Source organism: Mauremys reevesii, linkage group 2 (genome assembly GCF_016161935.1).
Source record: "Mauremys reevesii isolate NIE-2019 linkage group 2, ASM1616193v1, whole genome shotgun sequence".
Taxonomy (NCBI): domain Eukaryota; kingdom Metazoa; phylum Chordata; order Testudines; family Geoemydidae; genus Mauremys; species Mauremys reevesii.
The window spans coordinates 45,415,404-45,434,199 of NC_052624.1; the positions used below are offsets into that span (position 1 = coordinate 45,415,404).

Genomic DNA, 18,796 nt, shown 5'->3' on the forward strand with positions numbered 1-18,796 from the left:
AGGATTTGGGCCAAAATGAAGACGAGAACAAGATCATACACTTGAAGCCAAATAAATAAGAATGGCAGGAGGTTCTGCTGATTAAAAATGGGATTAAATTGAGAGAGGTTTCGTGTTGATACTTAAATGTTTTTGTTTAAATTATTTTAACAGATACTCAAGAGGGTGGTAGCAGTAGAAGACACGGTACCTCCATGGTGAGTTCAGCTTCTATGAGTATTCTGCACAGCTCTTCACTTCATGACTATACCCCTGTCAGTCGCTCTGAAAACCAGGATTCTCTTCAGGTATCTTCCCTAGTCTCCTGTCCATTTGCTTTGCTTTGCTTCCCTTCCTATATTTTTCTTTATCATATTTTCCTGCATCCTACATTTGTTACATGACTATTTATGGTCATGAGAGGGGTGGAATCTAGGATAAGAAAATATGAATTTATGAACTATTATTAAGCTACTGTAAATGTATCATCATCACCAAGGATAAATCAACTTTTAGAATTAATTTTAAAACTTTACTGGAATACATTTTTCAGACATTTTAAACAAAATGCAACAATATACATTAATTTTGAATCCAAAACTTGATAAAGGCAAAAATTATTTAATTTTGAAAGTGATCTTGTGTATCTCCATAGGCTCTTAGTTCTTTGGATGAAGATGACCCAAACATCTTGCTTGCTATTCAATTATCATTGCAAGAATCTGGCCTGGCTATTGATGAAGAAACTAGAGACTTCCTTAATAATGAGGCATCATTAGGAGCAATAGGTACATCTTTGCCTACAAGGTTGGACTCAGTTCCTGTAAATATAGATAACCCTAGGGCTGCTTTGAGCAGCTCTGAGTTGTTAGAACTTGGTGATAGTTTGATGAGACTAGGGGCAGGCAATGATCCATTTTCAGCTGATCGCCTTAGTTCACACCCTTTCAGTGATACAAGAAGTGGATTATACTCAACATCTAGTGATGCTGATTCAAGTAGCCAGGATCCCAACATTAATGAAAATCTGCTTGGAAATATCATGGCCTGGTTCCATGACATGAACCCTCAGAGTATCGCACTCATTCCTTCAGCAAGTACAGAAACTGATGAGGATTCACAGCAACATAGTATTGATGATGGGTCAGGAGGACAAGCAAATCTTATAGAGGTAGGACTGGAGCCTCAGGAAGAGCATGCACTTTTTGAGGATGCCATCAGAAATGAAGGCAGAGGAACTCAAACAGAAGCAAGTATTTCTGAAGAAAACATCATTCCAGGGGAAAGACTGCCACAAAGTGGTGAGTGTACCGGGGATGCTATTAGCAATGTGGATACTTCAGAAGATGTTTCAAGTCAAACTCCTCAGACCTCAAATGAATGGATTGAGCATGTACATTTGGTATGAACACAAACTAGTTTTTGAGCTTAAATGGATGGTAGTTACAGATGGTACAGGATGTGGAGTAAGCATTATGGGGACTTTGATCCACATACTTACAGCTCAGTTGTAAACCACTGACATAATGATGGAATACATAGGCATTCCCTTGAATTGATGTTCTTTAGACTAATAATATGAACCTTTCAAGGAATATCCTTTGCATTTAATTAGGTAGTGTTTGCCTTTTTTGCTCTGAAGGAAGAGGAATAAGTAGGTTGTACTCCACATTCCTAATACATTGCAGCATCTGTTTAGCCTTACGTTGGTGATCCTTAATTTGAAAGTATGGATTAAAGACTTACACTGATTATTTTCGTTATTTAGCCTCAAATAGTTTTTTCCATTTTTAGAACTCAATATAACAACATTTAGCAGTTCATTTACATTTTGTTTTTGCTTTTCCATAACTTTTTCCTTATTTATCTTTCATTTTTTACTAGAGTGAATTGAGGTATTTAATGCTTCTCTTTAGTGCTGCTCTAGGAACAAGGAAATGGATATTCTTTTAATATTAAAATCAAATATTTTTTTCCATGTCTATTTACAGTCCAAACATGCCAAACTGTGAATAGCTAATTAACTTTAACCCAATACAACAGGTGCACAGTGTGCCTGTATCAAAGTAATCCCCATGATTCTTAGCAGTGAACCACTGGATAGCATTTCTTCTCTAAATTAAATGGCATTTATTGCCATGGTGACTGCATTTAATTAAATGTAGCCTGTACCTTAAGTTAATTAAACCTAATGCTGCTGTTAAACAGTTGTTTTAAATATTAAAATACAGTTTATTAGCAACAGCTATGCTGTATTTGAGACACTTTAATGGAAGTGCAATCATAGTTCTTTTTCATAATTTTACAATGCATTTTATGCACTAATGGTGCAATTAATTTCAATGGTAACATTTTATAAAATATAGAAATATGAAATTTTCGTATTATTGCCAGTCCCACAATTATTAAAGTTCAATAATCCATTCTGTGCAACATGTTACCGTGCCTTTGCCGTAACCCAAATGGATAGTTGCCACAGTTAAATAAGTAATTCAGATTCAGTGTCTGTTCTGGAGTAACTATGCTATTAATTGAAAAGACCTCCATAAAACCACCCATGGCCTTGCCTTTACAGTAAACAATGACTAAATGTTCAGTCAGTGTTTTTCCATAAATAACAAACACTGCTAGATATTTGTTCAATTGCACAATATTCACTTGCTGTGTGATTACTGTTTAGTAGAAAAATGAAACAAAAAAAGACCCTTTCTAGTTGTTGTACTGTGAAGAAAATATTGATTTTAGATTTGCTTAAAAGCATCAAAATTACAGTTAGTGGAAGTGAGATACAATGGTACAGTATGTAATTACAACTAGAGTAAATTGTTGAAAGTGCTGTTTTACTTGCATATAGTCAAAACCTGTATAAGTATAAGGAAAATCAATACACAACACTCCATTGTAAGATTTGCTTGACTGTTGATATAAAAGTTTTTCACTACCGAGCCTGTATAGGCAAGTATGATGGCAAACAAAGATACATATATATATATAGATAGATAGAAATATAGAGAGATTACTGTGAGTGTTTTGGTAAATATTTCATTCAAATCCTACTTCTGGAACTTTGTAGTCACAAGGTCCATATTAGTAAGGAGTTATATATGAATATTTTATCTCCAGCTGCCACACAAAAATCGTTCTCTCTCTAGCAATGTCTTTAGAGAGAATGGTTTGAGGCTGTTACTATGCTCTAGAATTCCATTACATTTTCTAACTTTGCCTCTAGGTGCCCCATTCTCAAAAACATTGTTGAACCCTTTGTCATCTTTGGAAAATACCTATTTTAAAATGTTCTATGCTATAAAATACTATAATCTAAAATAGTTCTTTAAAGACTGTCATCATGAATTGGTCCAAAACTTAAAAATGTTTGACTCACATAGCGTCCTTGAATTGTAATTTCTGAATAGAAAGATTCTCACAGATTGTGTATTGCATTGAGATGTGTCTTGCAAAGCTACAGTAAGAAATGTAAGAGTGCTCTGTGAAGATAGTGAAGTTTGTGGGTTCTGGTTTTTCTGTACTTTGTTTAGGTTGTGCAGTATATCCACTGTTTCTGTGTTACTCTATTCCGAGCATGAAAATGAGCATATTAAATTTGTATTTTCTTAGTACTTATTTTAAAAATCACCAGTCATTCACTTTACAATTCAGAAATAAAGTTTGGCAAGCCTATTTTGTAAACCTATTAATTTTATAATGTAAAAAAATTACTCTAACCTTGAATTGTTGTTTGCACTTTCATAGTCTATACTTGATACATTCCCACTTTATATACAGTAGGATACTACAACGATGTAGATGTTTGGCCAAAAGAATGCTGTTAATATGTAAAATTCTTTGATTAAACATTTATTACTTAAACTATTTCCCTTCTGTCTCATTACAACTTCGACTTTATTTTGGCAAATTCCTAAGATTGATTTGATTAATTTGGTTCTTAGACTATGAATATTTTATCCTACACTGTGGATGGGAGTTGCAGACCATATAAAGTCAGGCATTTCTTGATGCTTAAAAAAAAAAAAAAAGGATGACAGTATAATGTATCTAACTGAGGTGACCATATTTTATTAGGCGTAAAATTTAAGAGGGAAAAAAACATCCAAAATGCACTTAATTTTTTGTTTAGTCACTAGGTGTCAGATTACTCAAGATCTTCCATCACACTGAGTAGTGTTGCAAACCACAACTTGTGCTACTAAAGTCCATGGAACTACTTGTGGAGTAAAGGTATCACAATCTGGGAACAACTCTGAATATAGGGGCATATGAAGGCAGAACACAGTAGAACCTCCGAGTTCCAAACACCTCTGGAATAGAGGTTGTTTGTAACTCTGAAATGTTCGTAACTCTGAACAAAACGCTATGGTGGTGGTTTCAAAAGTTTACAACTGAACATTGACTTAATACAACTTTGAAACTTTACTATGCAGAAGAAAAATGCTGCTTTCCCTTTTTTGAATAGTTTACATTTAACACAATACTGTACTGTATTTGCTTTTTTGTCTCTGTTGCTGCCTGATTGTGTACTTACAGTTCCAAATGAGGTACGTGGTTGGTCAATTCGTAACTCTGAAGTTCTGCAGCATAAAGTGTAGATATTGTACTATCTCTATAAGAGAAAAGCTGCATCTGCAGTGACCCTGCTGATTTTTGTACTTGAGCTCCCAAATTCCACCACCTAAGGAACACATCCAACCCCTAATAGGGTTCCAAAAGATTAAACTTCTAGCCAGACCCTTTGTGTGAGAAGTTAAATAGGAGTATACATATTCTGTTATTACCAAGTATCTTCCTCCAACTGGTATGCAGTATCAGCTTTTATTCTGAATGTACTATAATAAAAATACTTGGAGTCTTAAACTGGATACTAGAATTTGCTCTTAAAATACTAGGCCTTGGCAGCTGGAGAAGACAGATTTGAGCTTCCCTAGCCATCACAAACTGATAATAGCTATTAAAATTAAGAAAAAATATCTTGAGGGTCTTTTTCAATAACAAGCATGCAGAGTTGTTGGCAACCCATTATGGTAAGCTCGATTTTTTGCTTAAGTCTTCTCATGATGGCCTCTTCCTCCACACTAGGTTTCCTACTACTGTGACCTCAGGTGGTGGCAAGGGTGGAAGACTTAGGGTATACATGATGCAGGTAGCCAGGGTTGTTTTTTTTTACCATGTTGTCAAGAGCTCTTATCAGAGCTAAACAGTAGTAAAAACACCAGCTACTAACCTGTCTAGACTAGGGCGCCAGCATTGCACTCAGACAGTGGTGGAAAACTTTAAGGATAAAGGTCCAGATCTTCAAAGGTAGTTAGGTACCTAATTCCCATTCCAGTCATGAAGGATCTGGGCCTAAGAGGCTAGTGGAGATGCATCCCTGAGATATTTCACTGCCCCAATACCTTCAGCTTCAGAACAGTGGACGGGTTATTATTGAAAGAAGGGGGCAGGATCTGATTTACTTGCTGCACATGTCATATTTCTAGCAGACAGTGATGACAGAGGAAATGCTTTAAGGCATAAAAGTGGAGTCCCTAAGATATGGTATACTTCAGCTCAAATTTTAGCTACTTCAAATGCTGTACCTATGTATTCTATTAAACCATTGTCTATGAAAGTAGCAATGTATGTCTATATAACAAGACAATGTAAGAAGTTTGTTTCAGATGATATTCTGAAATTGTTTTTACAGGTAGTGTTGAAATTTGTTCACAAATATTGTACATCTATTAAAAGAGGAAGTTGTCCTGCCTCTTCTTATTTTTTAAACAGCTGCAAACCTTCTTTCTTAGATTCTTCATATAGAATTGAAGCTACATCTCACCTTTACATTCATGTTAAAGATAACTGTTAGTAAGATTATGCCATTGTAAGTGCATTTAGTTCCAACTATAAAAGTCAAGATTTACCTTTTTTTTTTTTACAACTGCACTTCTACTGAGTTTTATATTACACCACAGCTTGAATTTTTGTAAGTGATTTTCCTTAGCCTTACTCTAAGATATTTTGCCTCACACTGTTCCTTTTCCCAGTTCATGCTGAAAAGGATTTTGCATATGAAATCCCAATGAACTGTAGTAAATAAGTAAGAAAATATTCTTCAGGATTCAGGCAGCAATGGTGCTTTCCTCCCAGCATGAGTTGTGAATCTGCCACAAGATACTGAAAGATAATATATGCTTTTTTTACATTACACTGGTAAAACTGAAATCTAAGAATAATTCACCTGACCCAGAAACTAAGTAGTGATGTGCAAGATTTTAGTTTATGTACCAGGTACTTTTCCATAATCAATGACTAATAGAGTTGATCAAGTGACACATGGAAAAGTTTTTTTTGGCTCTAGCCCTTGCGTGTGAATTGTCTGATCAATAAAAACAAACAGTTTGAAAAGATGGGTTTTTACAGATTTCTGTCACTGGTTAGTCTGCAAATTGTGTTTACTTTGGCTGTTTGTTTCTACTCCCCACACGGAGCTTTTTAAACTAATTCTATTTAGTCAACACCAAAAGTCTGTTTTCTGACAATTGCCAATGCCAGGTGCTTCAGAGGGAATGAACACAGCAGGTAATCATCAAATGATCCATCCGCTGTTGCCCATTCCCAGCTTCTGGCACACAAAGGCTATGGACACCATCCCTGCCCATCCTGGTTAATAGCCATGAATTTATCTAGTTCTTTTTTGAACCCTGTTATAGTATTGGCCTTCACAACATCGTCTGGCAAAGAGTTCACCAGGTTGACTGTGCATCGTGTGAAGAAATACTTCCTTTTGTTTGTTTTAAACCTGCTGCCTATTAATTTCATTTGGTGACCCCTAGTTCTTCTGTTATGAGAAGAGTAAATAACAATTTACTTGCTCCACACCACTCATGATTTTATAGACCCCTATCATATCCCCCCTTAGTTGTCTCTTCCAGGCTGAAAATTCCCAGTCTTATTAATCTCTCCTCATATGGAAGCTGTTCCATACCCCTAATCATTTTTGTTGCCTTTCTCTGCACCTTTTCCAATTCCAATATATCTTTTTTGAAATGGGGCGACCAGATCTGTATGCACTATTCAAGATGCAGGTGTACCATGGATTTATAGAGGCAATATGGTATTTTCTGTTTTATTCATTATCTCTTTCCTAATGATTCCCAACATTGTTCGCTTTTTTTGACTGGAGCTGCACATTATGTGGATGTTTTCAGAGAACTATACACAATGACTCCAAAATCTCTTTCTTGCGTGATAGCAGCTAATTTAGACCCCTTCATTTTATACGTATAGTTGGGATTATGTTTTCTAATGTGCATTACTTTGCGTTTATCAACATTGAATTTCATCTGCCATTTTGCTGCCCAGTCACCCGGTTTTGTGAGATCCCTTTGCAACTCCTCACAGTCTGCTTTAGACTTAACTATGTTGTGTAGTTTTGTATCATCTGCAGATTTGGCCACCTCACGGTTTACCCCTTTTTCCAGCTCATTTAGGAATATATTGAACAGCATTGGTCCCAGTACAGGCATCTGGGGGACACCACTATTTACCTCTCTCCATTCTGAAAACTGACCATTTATTCCTACCCTTTGTTTCCTATCTTGTAACCAGTTATTGATCCATGAGAGCACCTTCCCTTTTATCCCATGGCAACTTACTTTGCTTAAGAGCCTTTGGTGAGGGATGTTGTCAAAAGCTTTCTGAAAATCTTAAGTACACTGGATCCTCCTTGTCCATATGCTTGTGACCCTCTCAAAGAATTCTAGTAGATTGGTGAGGCATGATTTCCATTTACAAAAACCATGTTGACTCTTCCCCCCAACAAATTATGTTCAGCTATGCATCTGATTATTCTGTTCTTTACTATAGTTTCAACCCATTTGCCCGGTACTGAAGTTAGGACTATAAGTGCCGGGATTGCCTCTGGAGCCTTTTTTAAAAATTTGTCTCACATTAGCTATCCTTCAATCCTCTGGTACAGCAACTGATTTAAATGATAGGTAACAAAGCATTTCACATTTGAGTTCCTTCAGAACTCTTGGGTGAATACCATCTGGTCATGGTGACTTGTTAACTGTTTTATTAATTAATTTGTTCCAGCACCTTCGCTAAGGACACTTCAATCCAGGACAGTTCCTCAGATTTGTCACCTAAAAAGAATGGCTCAGGTTGGGAAATCTCTCACATCCTCAGCTATGAAGGCTGATGCAAAGCCTTCATTTAATTTCTCCGCAATGGCCTTATCTCCCGTGAATGCTCCTTTAGTATCTCGATCATCCAGTGGTCCTACTGGTTGTTTAACAGGCTTCCTGCTTGTGGTGTTCTTTAAAAAAAAAAAATTGCCAATCCTTTTAGTTTTTGGCTACCTGTTCAAGGGTTTTTTTCCTTCCTAATTACATTTTTACACTTCATTTGCCAGAGTTTATGCTCCTTTCTATTTTCCTCAATAGGATTTAACTTTCACTTTTTATAGGATGTCATTTGGCACCCAGTGCTTCTTAGTTGTTTAGCTATGGTGGCACTTCTTTGGTCCTCTTACTGTGGTTTTTTTTATTTGGAGTGTACATTTAAGTTGAGCCTTTATTATGGTGTCTTTAAAAAGTTTCCATGCAGCTTGCAGGGATTTCACTTTTGGCATTGTACCTTTTAATTTCTGTTTAGCTAACTTCCTCATTTTTGTGTAGTTCCCTTTTCTGAAATTAAATGCTACTGTGGTGGGTTGCTCTTGTTCTCCCTTACCTCTGCCCCATAGGGATGTTAAATTTTATTATGTTATGGTCACTATTACCAAGTGGTTCGATTATATTCACCTCTTGGACCAGATCCTGTGCTCCACTTAGGACTAAATCAAGAATTGCCTCTCCCCTTGTGGATTCCAAGACTAGCTGCTCCAAGGAGGAGTCATTTATGGTGTCAAGAAACTTTGTCTCTGCCTCCCCTCCTGAGGTGACGTATCCAGTCAATAGGGGGATAGCTGAAATTCCCTCCCCCATTGAGTTTATTTTATAGCCTCTTTAATCTCCCTGAGCCTGTGCACTGTCACTATCACAATCCTAATCAGGTGGTTGGTAGCATATCCCCACTGCTATAGTCTTACATAAGAATGGCCATACTGGATCAGAACAAAGGTCTATTTACTCCAGTATCCTCTCTTCTGACAGTGGCCAATGTCAGGTGCCCAGAATGAATGAGCAGAACAGGTAATCATCAAGTGATCCATCCCCTAACGCTCATTCCCAACTTCTGGCAAACAGAGGCTAAGGACACCATCCCTGCCCATCCTGGCTAATACCCATTGATGGATCTATCTTCCATAAATTTATCTATAGCTTATTATTCAGGCATGGAATTACTATCCACAGAGAGTCTATGGTACAGTTTGGTTCATTTAAGATTTTTACTTCATTTGATTCTACGCTTTTTCACATATAGTGACATACAGGTAGATGGACACGGCCAGAGGAAAACTCTTTAAATAGTGTGTCCGATGAAGTGGGTATTCACCCATGAAAGCTTATACTCCAATACGTCTGTTAGTCTATAAGGTACCACAGGACTCTTTGTTGCTTTTTACAGCTCCAGACTAACACGGCTACCCCTCTGATACTTGATCTTTAAAAAATGCAACTTTTTTAAAGTCTTATGTCAGAACAGCACTAGTTACAGGAGATGTCTATTGTTATGCTGTGTTTCAAAAGGTATGCAACTGACATGATAAATTAAGCACCAATTCCAATTCAATTTCTGTCTACATTATATAGATCACAGTTGCTCAGGTTACTGTAGCCAGGCAGAAGCCGTGCTGAAATTAGGCTGAAGCAGCAGAACTAACCCTTCTGCTCTGGAGGATACACTCAGGACAAGAGCAAGTTCAGTCCCATTCGCCGTTACCTTAGGGCTTGTGCTGCACAATGTCAGCACAGTTTTGTTGTGCTGAGGGAGGGAGAAGCAAAGAGGAGACTGTTCAGGAGCATGGATCCTTGTGTGGTATACATTCCTGTTCTTTGTGGCAATGCAGATGGCAGAAGGGCAAAGATCCAGCATGCTGTTGATCATCCCTAAAGCCTTTGGGGATAGTATTCTAGAAGTCACTGTGCAAGACAACCCCCGAGGGGCAGAGATTAAGAAAATTAAAAAACATTTTCTGCACCAAAGATCACTGTTCCATTGAAAAGAAGTGATAGAAAATGTTTACCATAACTGGGTTAGATTAAATCCATGCCAATGCCAAAATCAAGTAAGGGAAACCCAATGGTAATTGGTCAGATACAGAAAAGCTGTTCCATAATTGACCATTATATTGCAGACTTTATAAAAGGATACATTTAAGTTTCCTTGTACAGACATAGTGGTCCAATTTCATCTTTGGTGGAACTCCAGTGAAGTCAATGATTTTCTCCAGGATGAGTTTGGCCCTGCATTGTGTTGTAATGTCAATGAGAGAGAGGGGGAAGGGCGGTGTTTTGAGATGAAATCTGAAACGAGAGAGAGAGAGAAAGGAATAAAGACACAAAAAGTCTTTTTTCCAGAGGGCAGGAACTGCAGAGAAAATTCTCCCACCAGCCACTGGCAAGATTGTTGGAGGCAGATAGAAGGTAGCAGTAATGAGCTTGTCTGAGGTAAACTAGAACAAGATCATGGATAATTTTTAATTGGATGTGGAACGCAAGAGACATTCAAGATTCTGTAAGCTTTCATGGGAAGTAACAAGTGAAGCATACTCACAAATGGTCATATGATGGCACAAAGAATCCTGAAGGCCAACAGCACCAGGACCATAATCATGAGGATTCCAGGTGCCATGGTAAAGCCCCATTAAAGATAAAAAGGTGACAAACTCAATTTTCTTAGCTACCACATCAAATCAGCACCCACCCACCCACCTGCTGCCCTATGTGGGTTAAAGGGGACAAGAAGGCAGTGCTAGACAGTAGGACACAGATAAGTGCCACTTCCTTCACAAGTCTTCCCAGGAGTACAGAGCTGAAGAGGGGCAAAACTAGGAATAGTGACTGTAAGACAGGAATTCCCTACCTAAATGTAATGTTGGAACAATCTCATTAATGTAGTATTTGCTTCCCTCCACATCTGAAAGTGGAAGATTCCAAGGTCAACCTGTGGAAAAGCAGCCCCTGGTAGTACATCATGAGGAGGAGACAAGGCAGAAGTATGGAGTAGCTGAAAAGGCCCTGTGCCTGCAATGTTCCCAAAGATCTGAGGAGGTAAGCCCCTACTACTTACATACAGGAGAACCTACATCCCAAGGGAAGAACTCATAGGAAATTCCATGAGTTGAAAGGCACCAAGAATCCTGTCCTTGTATGTGGAAGTATTCCAAAAGGGTACTACAATGGACTGAAGGAGCTAATACTGCCACATTTGAAGCATGGTTAGTTTGAAGCATAATGGTATTACAGCAGTGATGGTAAATTACGAAATTGCTTTGGCACTTTAATCTCAAAGTTAGCAGCTTGGAAGAGTTCCCTTACAAATGCTTTACTAACTGCCAATTACAGTACATGCTGGTTGCCACTGAGAGTTAGCATTGGCTTGTATCAGAGTAGCAGCCGTGTTAGTCTGTATCTGCAAAAAGAACAGGAGTACTTGTGGCACCTTAAAGACTAACAAATTTATTGTAGCATGAGCTTTAGTGAGCTACAGCTCACTTCTTGTAGTTACTGCAGCTGCTTGTACTGTAGTTATGAGAATATATTTTAAAATAAAGTCTCACATCAAAAATGTAATTTAGCATTTTAGTCAGAGCTAATTAGTGGATGGATACTTTTGTATGAAAAGCAAACAGGAATAGTGCCAAAGTCACAAATGGAGTTGTACCTACCGATCATATTACTGCATCAGAGGCTGAAACCCGAGCACGTCAGACTCAGTGAAATGCAGTTAAGCTGGTACAATCAATTCAAAGTCCGGTCAATGACTTATAAAGCTGCTAGCTCCGCTTATTATTAAGGTTGCCCAACACTACTAATTATAAGAGCCATTATAAGATCAGTAATTTATAACTTTGGTAAAATTTTAACGATTTGGGCAGAAATTTTCCATGGCTGGTTCTCTGCCTCAGCCTCATTGTGGTAGAGGTTTTTTGTTTTAATTTCAGCCAAAACAGTTCAGCTGTTTCTGAGAACAAGATCAGGGAAAAATACATTTTGCCCATGTTAAATTCTAGTGACCTTTGCTTTGAGAAGTTCTATACCCTGGGACTTGAAATTTGACAAGGGTCTGGGCCTGGGATTGTGTCTTTTGCTGTACCTATGAAAATCTACTCAAGCTTAGCCAAGTTATAAGCCTTTGAAAAATTTCAAATTGCATGTGCTCAATAGAGACTTGCACAAATTTAACAGCTAATAGCGCCTGAGATTCTGTCCTCACTGAGCTTGCTCCAGCCTCTCAACTCCTATTGCTGACACAACTCCTATTGCTGACAAGACAGCATACGCGCCATCCCCACAGGCAAACAGTTAGAGATTTGCCGCCCATCCCACCTGATCCTCCTCCCTTTCAGGCACTATCACCAACAGCCTGACCCCCCGCTAGCCCCTATATGCACCCCCTCCACATCTGAGTGGCGTTGCAACTTGGCATGTGATGTTGCAGCACTACTCAGTTTTGACTCAGCCAAAGAGTGGCTGGGCTATGACCCGGGGTGGGTCCTCCAGTCCAGGGTTAAGCCAGACCTTTCTGTAACACTGCAGTTCTGAGCTGGGACCAGGGAGTCTGTCTCACCTGTGCTCTCAAGGTCCTTCCTGTTGGCACCCTGGCAGCACAGAGGAGGAATCCATCTGATTAGAATGCAGAGGGGATAAACCCTGACCTGGGAAATGGGGAACAGGGAAAGCAGGAGTCTGGTGAGACTGGGACGGGATGAGGTGGAGGGGGACGAAAAAGCAACGCCCAGGCTAGGCAAGGAGATTTTGACTAGGAATCAATGGGGTGGAGTGGAGGGGGAGGAGGGACATCTGACAAGGAGCTGCAGTCTTGGGGGTACTGGGCAAAGAAACTGGGATGAGGGGGCTAGGAGAAGAGCCAAAGCCGACAAGGAGCCAGGTTGGGGGGAAGGGAACTAGGACTGGGAGAAGCAGCCTGCGGAATCAAGACGAGAGTGGGGTAAGCAAGGAAAATTGTACTGGGGAAGAGACAGGACTGGGACAGGCTGGAGGGAAAGGGGCACAAATGTCTGTGCCCACTACAGACCATTCCTCCTTGAGCCTGGGACAGAACCAAAGATTCCTGACTCTCTTCTGCTGTCAGAAAATATCTGTGGAAACCCACTAACAAAATGTGTTTCATTCCCCTCTAGTGCTGGTCCACATAAACAATGACAGCCTATAGTCTTATATAGAATAAATATGAATTAAAGAATTAGTTACCTTAAGTTTGGTTAAGGAATATATGTGTTGTAAAGAAAGGCCCTGACTAGCAAGCAGAAGGATGGCCTTGAAAATGAGTGATAAGACCAGAAGAAATGAAGCAGGGAGGATGTCTGGTTCAAAAAATAATAAAATATGGGAAAGTGTTTTTTGTTTTGTTTTTTTAAAAAAAACAAATTGGGTCTCTGACCAACAGGGGTGACTGCACATGGTTTTAAATAGATTCTCTTTGTCTTATCTTAAGTTGAGCTAAGTACTCTGAAAAATAAGGCCTTAGTCATCTCAAATGATCTGGAGAAAGGGGTAAACAGTGAAGTGGCAAAATTTGCAGATGATACAAAATCACTCAAGATAGTTAAGTCCAAAGCAAAGAGTTAAAAGGGATCTCACAAACGGATGACTAAATTTCATCTGCCAGTTTTTTGCCCAATGTTGATAAATGCAAAGTAATGCATGCTGGAAAACACAGACCCCATCATTTGATATGTATACTGGAGATTAAATTAGCTGTTGCCACTCAAGAAAGATGTTAAAGTTACCATGGATAAGTCTCTCTGAAAAACATCCACTCAATGTGCAGCAGCAAAAAAGCTAACAATGTTGGGAATCATTAGGAAGGAGAGAATAAGACAGAAAATATCATATCTTGAATCTGGCAGATCGGGCCGCCCCATCTCAAAAAAGATATTGGAATTGGAAAAGGTACAGAAAAGGGCAACAAAAACAATTAGGGGTATGGAACAGCTTCCATATGAGGAGAGATTAATAAGACTTGGAATTTTCAGCCTGGAAAAGAGACAACTAAGGGGGGATATGACAGTGGTCTATAAAATCATGACTGGTGTGCAGCAAGTAAATAAGGAAGTGTTATTTACTCTTCTCATAACACAAGAACTAGGGGTCACCAAATGAAATTAATAAACAGCAGGTTTAAAACAAAAGGAAGTATTTCTTCACACAACACACAGTCAACCTGGTGAACTAGGACTGGGAGAAGCAGCCTGCGGAATCAAGACGAGAGTGGGGTAAGCAAGGAAAATTGTACTGGGGAAGAGACAGGACTGGGACAGGCTGGAGGGAAAGGGGCACAAATGTCTGTGCCCACTACAGACCATTCCTCCTTGAGCCTGGGACAGAACCAAAGATTCCTGACTCTCTTCTGCTGTCAGAAAATATCTGTGGAAACCCACTAACAAAATGTTTCATTCCCCTCTAGTGCTGGTCCACATAAACAATGACAGCCTATAGTCTTATATAGAATAAATATGAATTAAAGAATTAGTTACCTTAAGTTTGGTTAAGGAATATATGTGTTGTAAAGAAAGGCCCTGACTAGCAAGCAGAAGGATGGCCTTGAAAATGAGTGATAAGACCAGAAGAAATGAAGCAGGGAGGATGTCTGGTTCAAAAAATAATAAAACATGGGAAAGTGTTTTTTGTTTTGTTTTTTAAAAAAAAACAAATTGGGTCTCTGACCAACAGGGGTGACTGCACATGGTTTTAAATAGATTCTCTTTGTCTTATCTTAAGTTGAGCTAAGTACTCTGAAAAATAAGGCCTTAGTCATCTCAAATGATCTGGAGAAAGGGGTAAACAGTGAAGTGGCAAAATTTGCAGATGATACAAAATCACTCAAGATAGTTAAGTCCAAAGCAAAGAGTTAAAAGGGATCTCACAAACGGATGACTAAATTTCATCTGCCATTTTTTTGCCCAATGTTGATAAATGCAAAGTAATGCATGCTGGAAAACACAGACCCCATCATTTGATATGTATACTGGAGATTAAATTAGCTGTTGCCACTCAAGAAAGATGTTAAAGTTACCATGGATAAGTCTCTCTCTGAAAACATCCACTAAATGCAGCAGCAAAGCTAACAATGTTGGGAATCATTAGGAAGGAGAGAATAAGATATAGAAAATATCATATCTTGAATCTGGCAGATCGGCCATCCCATCTCAAAAGATATTGGAATTGAAAAGTACAGAAAAGGCAACAAAACAATTAGGGTATGGAAATGCTTCCATATGAGGAGAGATTAATAAGACTTGGAATTTCAGCCTGGAAAGAGACAACTAAGGGGGATATGACAGTGGGTCTATAAAATCAAGACTGGTGTGCAGCAAGTAAATAAGGAAGTGTTGGCTTACCTCTTCCCCATAACACAAGAACTAGGGGTCACCAAATGAAATTAATAAACAGCAGGTTTAAAACAAAAGGAAGTATTTCTTCACACAACACACAGTCAACCTGGTGAACTCTTTGCCAGAGGATGTTGTGAAGACCAAGAAGCTAACATGGTTCAAAAAAGAACTAGGTAAGTTCATGGAGGATAGGTCCATCAATAGCTATTCGCCAGGATGGGCAGGGATGCAAAACCATGCTCTGAAGTGTCCCAGCCTCTCTTTGCCAGAAGCTGGGAATGGGCAACAGGGGATGGATCACTTGATGGTTACCTGTTCTGTTCATTTCCTCTGAAGCACCCGGCATTGGCCACTATCAGAAGACAGGATACTGGACTAGATAACCATTGGTGTGACCCACTATGGCCGTTCTTATGTAGAAAGACACAGGAACTCCCATCAATATTTGTTATTATGCACATGTAAATATGCTGCACCACACACTGTTTATTGGATACCTGTGAGATTCCAATACTGGGTTGCTGTGTAGGAGACACATTTGGAGACATCACTGGTTTCCCCAAGAGGGAGGTCTCTATTTAAAAAAAGAAAAGTTTTACAAGCCAACTGTCCTTTGGGTCAGTTCCAGGGAAGCCAGAAAAAAAAGGGGGGGGGGCAAGGGGCCATGGTCCTCCCACTTTTTACCAGCAGACAGGAGCGATCAGGGGCTGGGGGCCTCAGGCAGAAGGGTTGGCATGGATGCAGGGGCAGCATGGGGACCGGCTCACAGTTCGGGTGCCAGTGGACACCCCCCCCCCACCAGGGCCGGCTCCAGACCCCACCGCGCCAAGCGCGCGCTTGGGGCGGCGTCCCGCGGGAGGGCGGCAGGCAGCTCCGGTGGACCTCCCACAGGCATGCCTGCAGAGGGTCCGCTGGTCCCGCGGCTCCGGTGGACCTCCCGCAGACGTGGGTCCTAGAGCCGCCTATGCCCCCCCACACACACACACACTTTTAGAGACCTTCTGCCAGTCTTGATCAATTCCTTCCTTGCTCTCTCTTACAAGAGAGAGATCAGCTACCCACAGCACAAAGCCCAGATTGGATTTCACCCTCCTACCTCTGCAGATAGTCTTTTCCAAGAATTGGATGGGCAGTTCTACAGCGCTCCTGAATTCTGAGAGATTGTCCTTCCAGGTGGAATTTCAGGTACTTACATGCGACCAAAAACCTTTCTCCACCTGGCTGCTGCTGGTAGACTGGGGGAGGCAAATCAGAACATAAGGCGAAGAACCTGCTGGATAACCCTCACTCCAGCGTTGGCCTCCCTGCTCTGAGGTTTGCTCTTGCTGTACGGTGTCCGTCTTCCATCTCCAGGATAATTTGCTGATTCATTTCTCTCCCGCTTCAGACATTAAAATCCTTTCTGCTCCTTCATGGTAATTGAAACAAAAGCTGTTAGTGGCATTATATTCATGAGCAGAATACTTTAAACACTTGAATCAGTGACTCCAGGGGGAAAAAACCACCAGCCTTTAACTTTGTATTACCAAGACCATTTGTACATACACTTAACAAAAAGGCTGCACAATGCTTCTACATGACAGGAAAATACTGTTATAGATAAATTGTTCATGTTTACCACAGTGAAGACCAGATCACTAAACACAACTATTAACGCTGTCAAATTAAGGCCTATTATTAACTTACTTTTATTTTTCCCCTGCTAAAGATCACAGACTTTCTTTGTATTAGAGAACAAAAAAGATTGAGTCACTAACAGGAATAAGGAACTACCTTATACCAAACTACTGATCAATTTTTATCACATCTGATTGCTTTATCTCAAGAAATTATTTACTTGGTAGAGAGCATTTACACAGAGCTAGATAAAGAGCTTTTCTCCTTTTTGTGGGCCATGACTGTTTAAAAGTAAATGTCAGAAAAATAATTGGTTATTGTAGGTTTATTTGAAGCTGTGAAAACGTGACTGCTCAATTTTTTCCCATTATGTACAGCAGGGATCTTAAACTCAAATCACCACAAGGGCCGCATGAGGACTAGTACATTGGCCTGAGGGCCACATTGCTGAAACCTTTTCATATGATACAAAAGTATAGTAAAAAATGAAGAGTAATACAGTATGCTATTAAAAATCAATGTATTAACTTTTTAAAAACTGTAATGTGAAAAGTCAGTGCTAATTTTGACAGTCATTTCATTTTTGGCCACTTAGCTGGCAGATTTTGCATCAACCAGAGCATCAATATTTGGTTTTGTCTCAGGATATCAAACCTATCTCAGTGTTGCTTGCAAACGTTCATCAGTGAGCCTTGACCTTACAGATTTGTTAATCTTCATGGAAGAGAAAAGCTCTGTACTTCCAAACATTACCATTTCCCCTGCAGAAGCAGAGGCAGCTGTCAGGGGGACTGATGGGCTAAGAGCCATTGGCCGTGAGCATGCGCTGAACCTCACAGAAGACAGCTGGCAGCACCTTTCAGCCTCAAGTCACAGCCCAGAACAGCAAGGGGCTGGGACGCAGGTTTTGAATCCGCCGCCCTTGGGTCATCTCTTAGACCTTCCTTTGTGCGGAGCTGAGGTGCCTTCTCCTCCCACTGAGACCAGTGGGATCTCAGGGTGCTTAGCACCTTTCAGAACAGGCTCTGATCGCTCGTGCATTGCAACAAAGCCCGGAAGCCAAGGGGCATGACAGGTGATGGCCAAATAACAACCCCCTGTCCCAGACAGCTCCAAGTTAATCCCCCCTCTGGGTCTTCCTGTGAATCCTGGCTCCTGACTGTGAGCTGCTTGAGGTCTTACCGAGCACACTGAAAAGCGGGGTGTTACCAAGGGAGCTAGGGGCCGGGCCGGGCTGGGCGGAGCTGGGCTCGGGGGAAGGGGGCCGGGCTGGGCGGAGCTGGGCTCGGGGGAAGGGGGCCGGGCCGGGCCGGGCTGGGCGGAGCTGGGCTCGGGGGAAGGGGGCCGGGCCGGGCTGGGCGGAGCTGGGCTCGGGGGAAGGGGGCCGGGCCGGGCTGGGCGGAGCTGGGCTCGGGGAAGGGGGCTGGCCGGGCCGGGCGAGCTGGGCTCAGGAAGGGGCCAGCGTGCCGCGGAGGCGGGGTACCTGCGCCGCAGTTCATGCAGCCGGCGCCGCAGCCGCCAGAGGGCTCGCTCCGCTCCTCCCGCGCCCCGGCCGCTCCCAGCAGCAGCCGCAGCCGCCGGCGGAGGAACGCGGCGGCCCAGTCCCGGCGGCCGGGCTCGCTGTGGCTGCGCGGGGCCGCGGCCCGGGCCGGCTCCGAGGATGCCGCTGGGGCTGCTAGC

The 18,796-nt window shown here is 41.0% G+C and overlaps 1 protein-coding gene and 1 long non-coding RNA gene across 11 annotated transcripts in view; one reads left to right on the forward strand and one right to left on the reverse strand.

The window, feature by feature from the left end:
- Window positions 1-3,849, forward strand: part of ANKIB1 (ankyrin repeat and IBR domain containing 1) — a 160,612-nt gene extending 156,763 nt beyond the window's left edge. For 9 of the 10 annotated variants that reach the window (XM_039527120.1, XM_039527118.1, XM_039527119.1 and 6 more), the window contains 2 exons: window positions 154-287; window positions 635-3,849. In XM_039527120.1, the coding sequence (XP_039383054.1) occupies window positions 154-287; window positions 635-1,387 (887 nt within the window). In that variant the 3' untranslated portion in view covers window positions 1,388-3,849. The remainder of the gene's footprint in view (window positions 1-153; window positions 288-634) is intronic. The other variant, XM_039527123.1, reaches the window with a different exon arrangement.
- Window positions 282-18,762, reverse strand: LOC120399154. Its single transcript, XR_005594993.1, has 3 exons — window positions 18,600-18,762; window positions 16,596-16,907; window positions 282-411 (listed from the first exon to the last, which is right to left on the reverse strand). It is a non-coding gene; the product is annotated as an uncharacterized LOC120399154 (long non-coding RNA).
- Window positions 18,763-18,796: the final 34 nt, after the last annotated feature.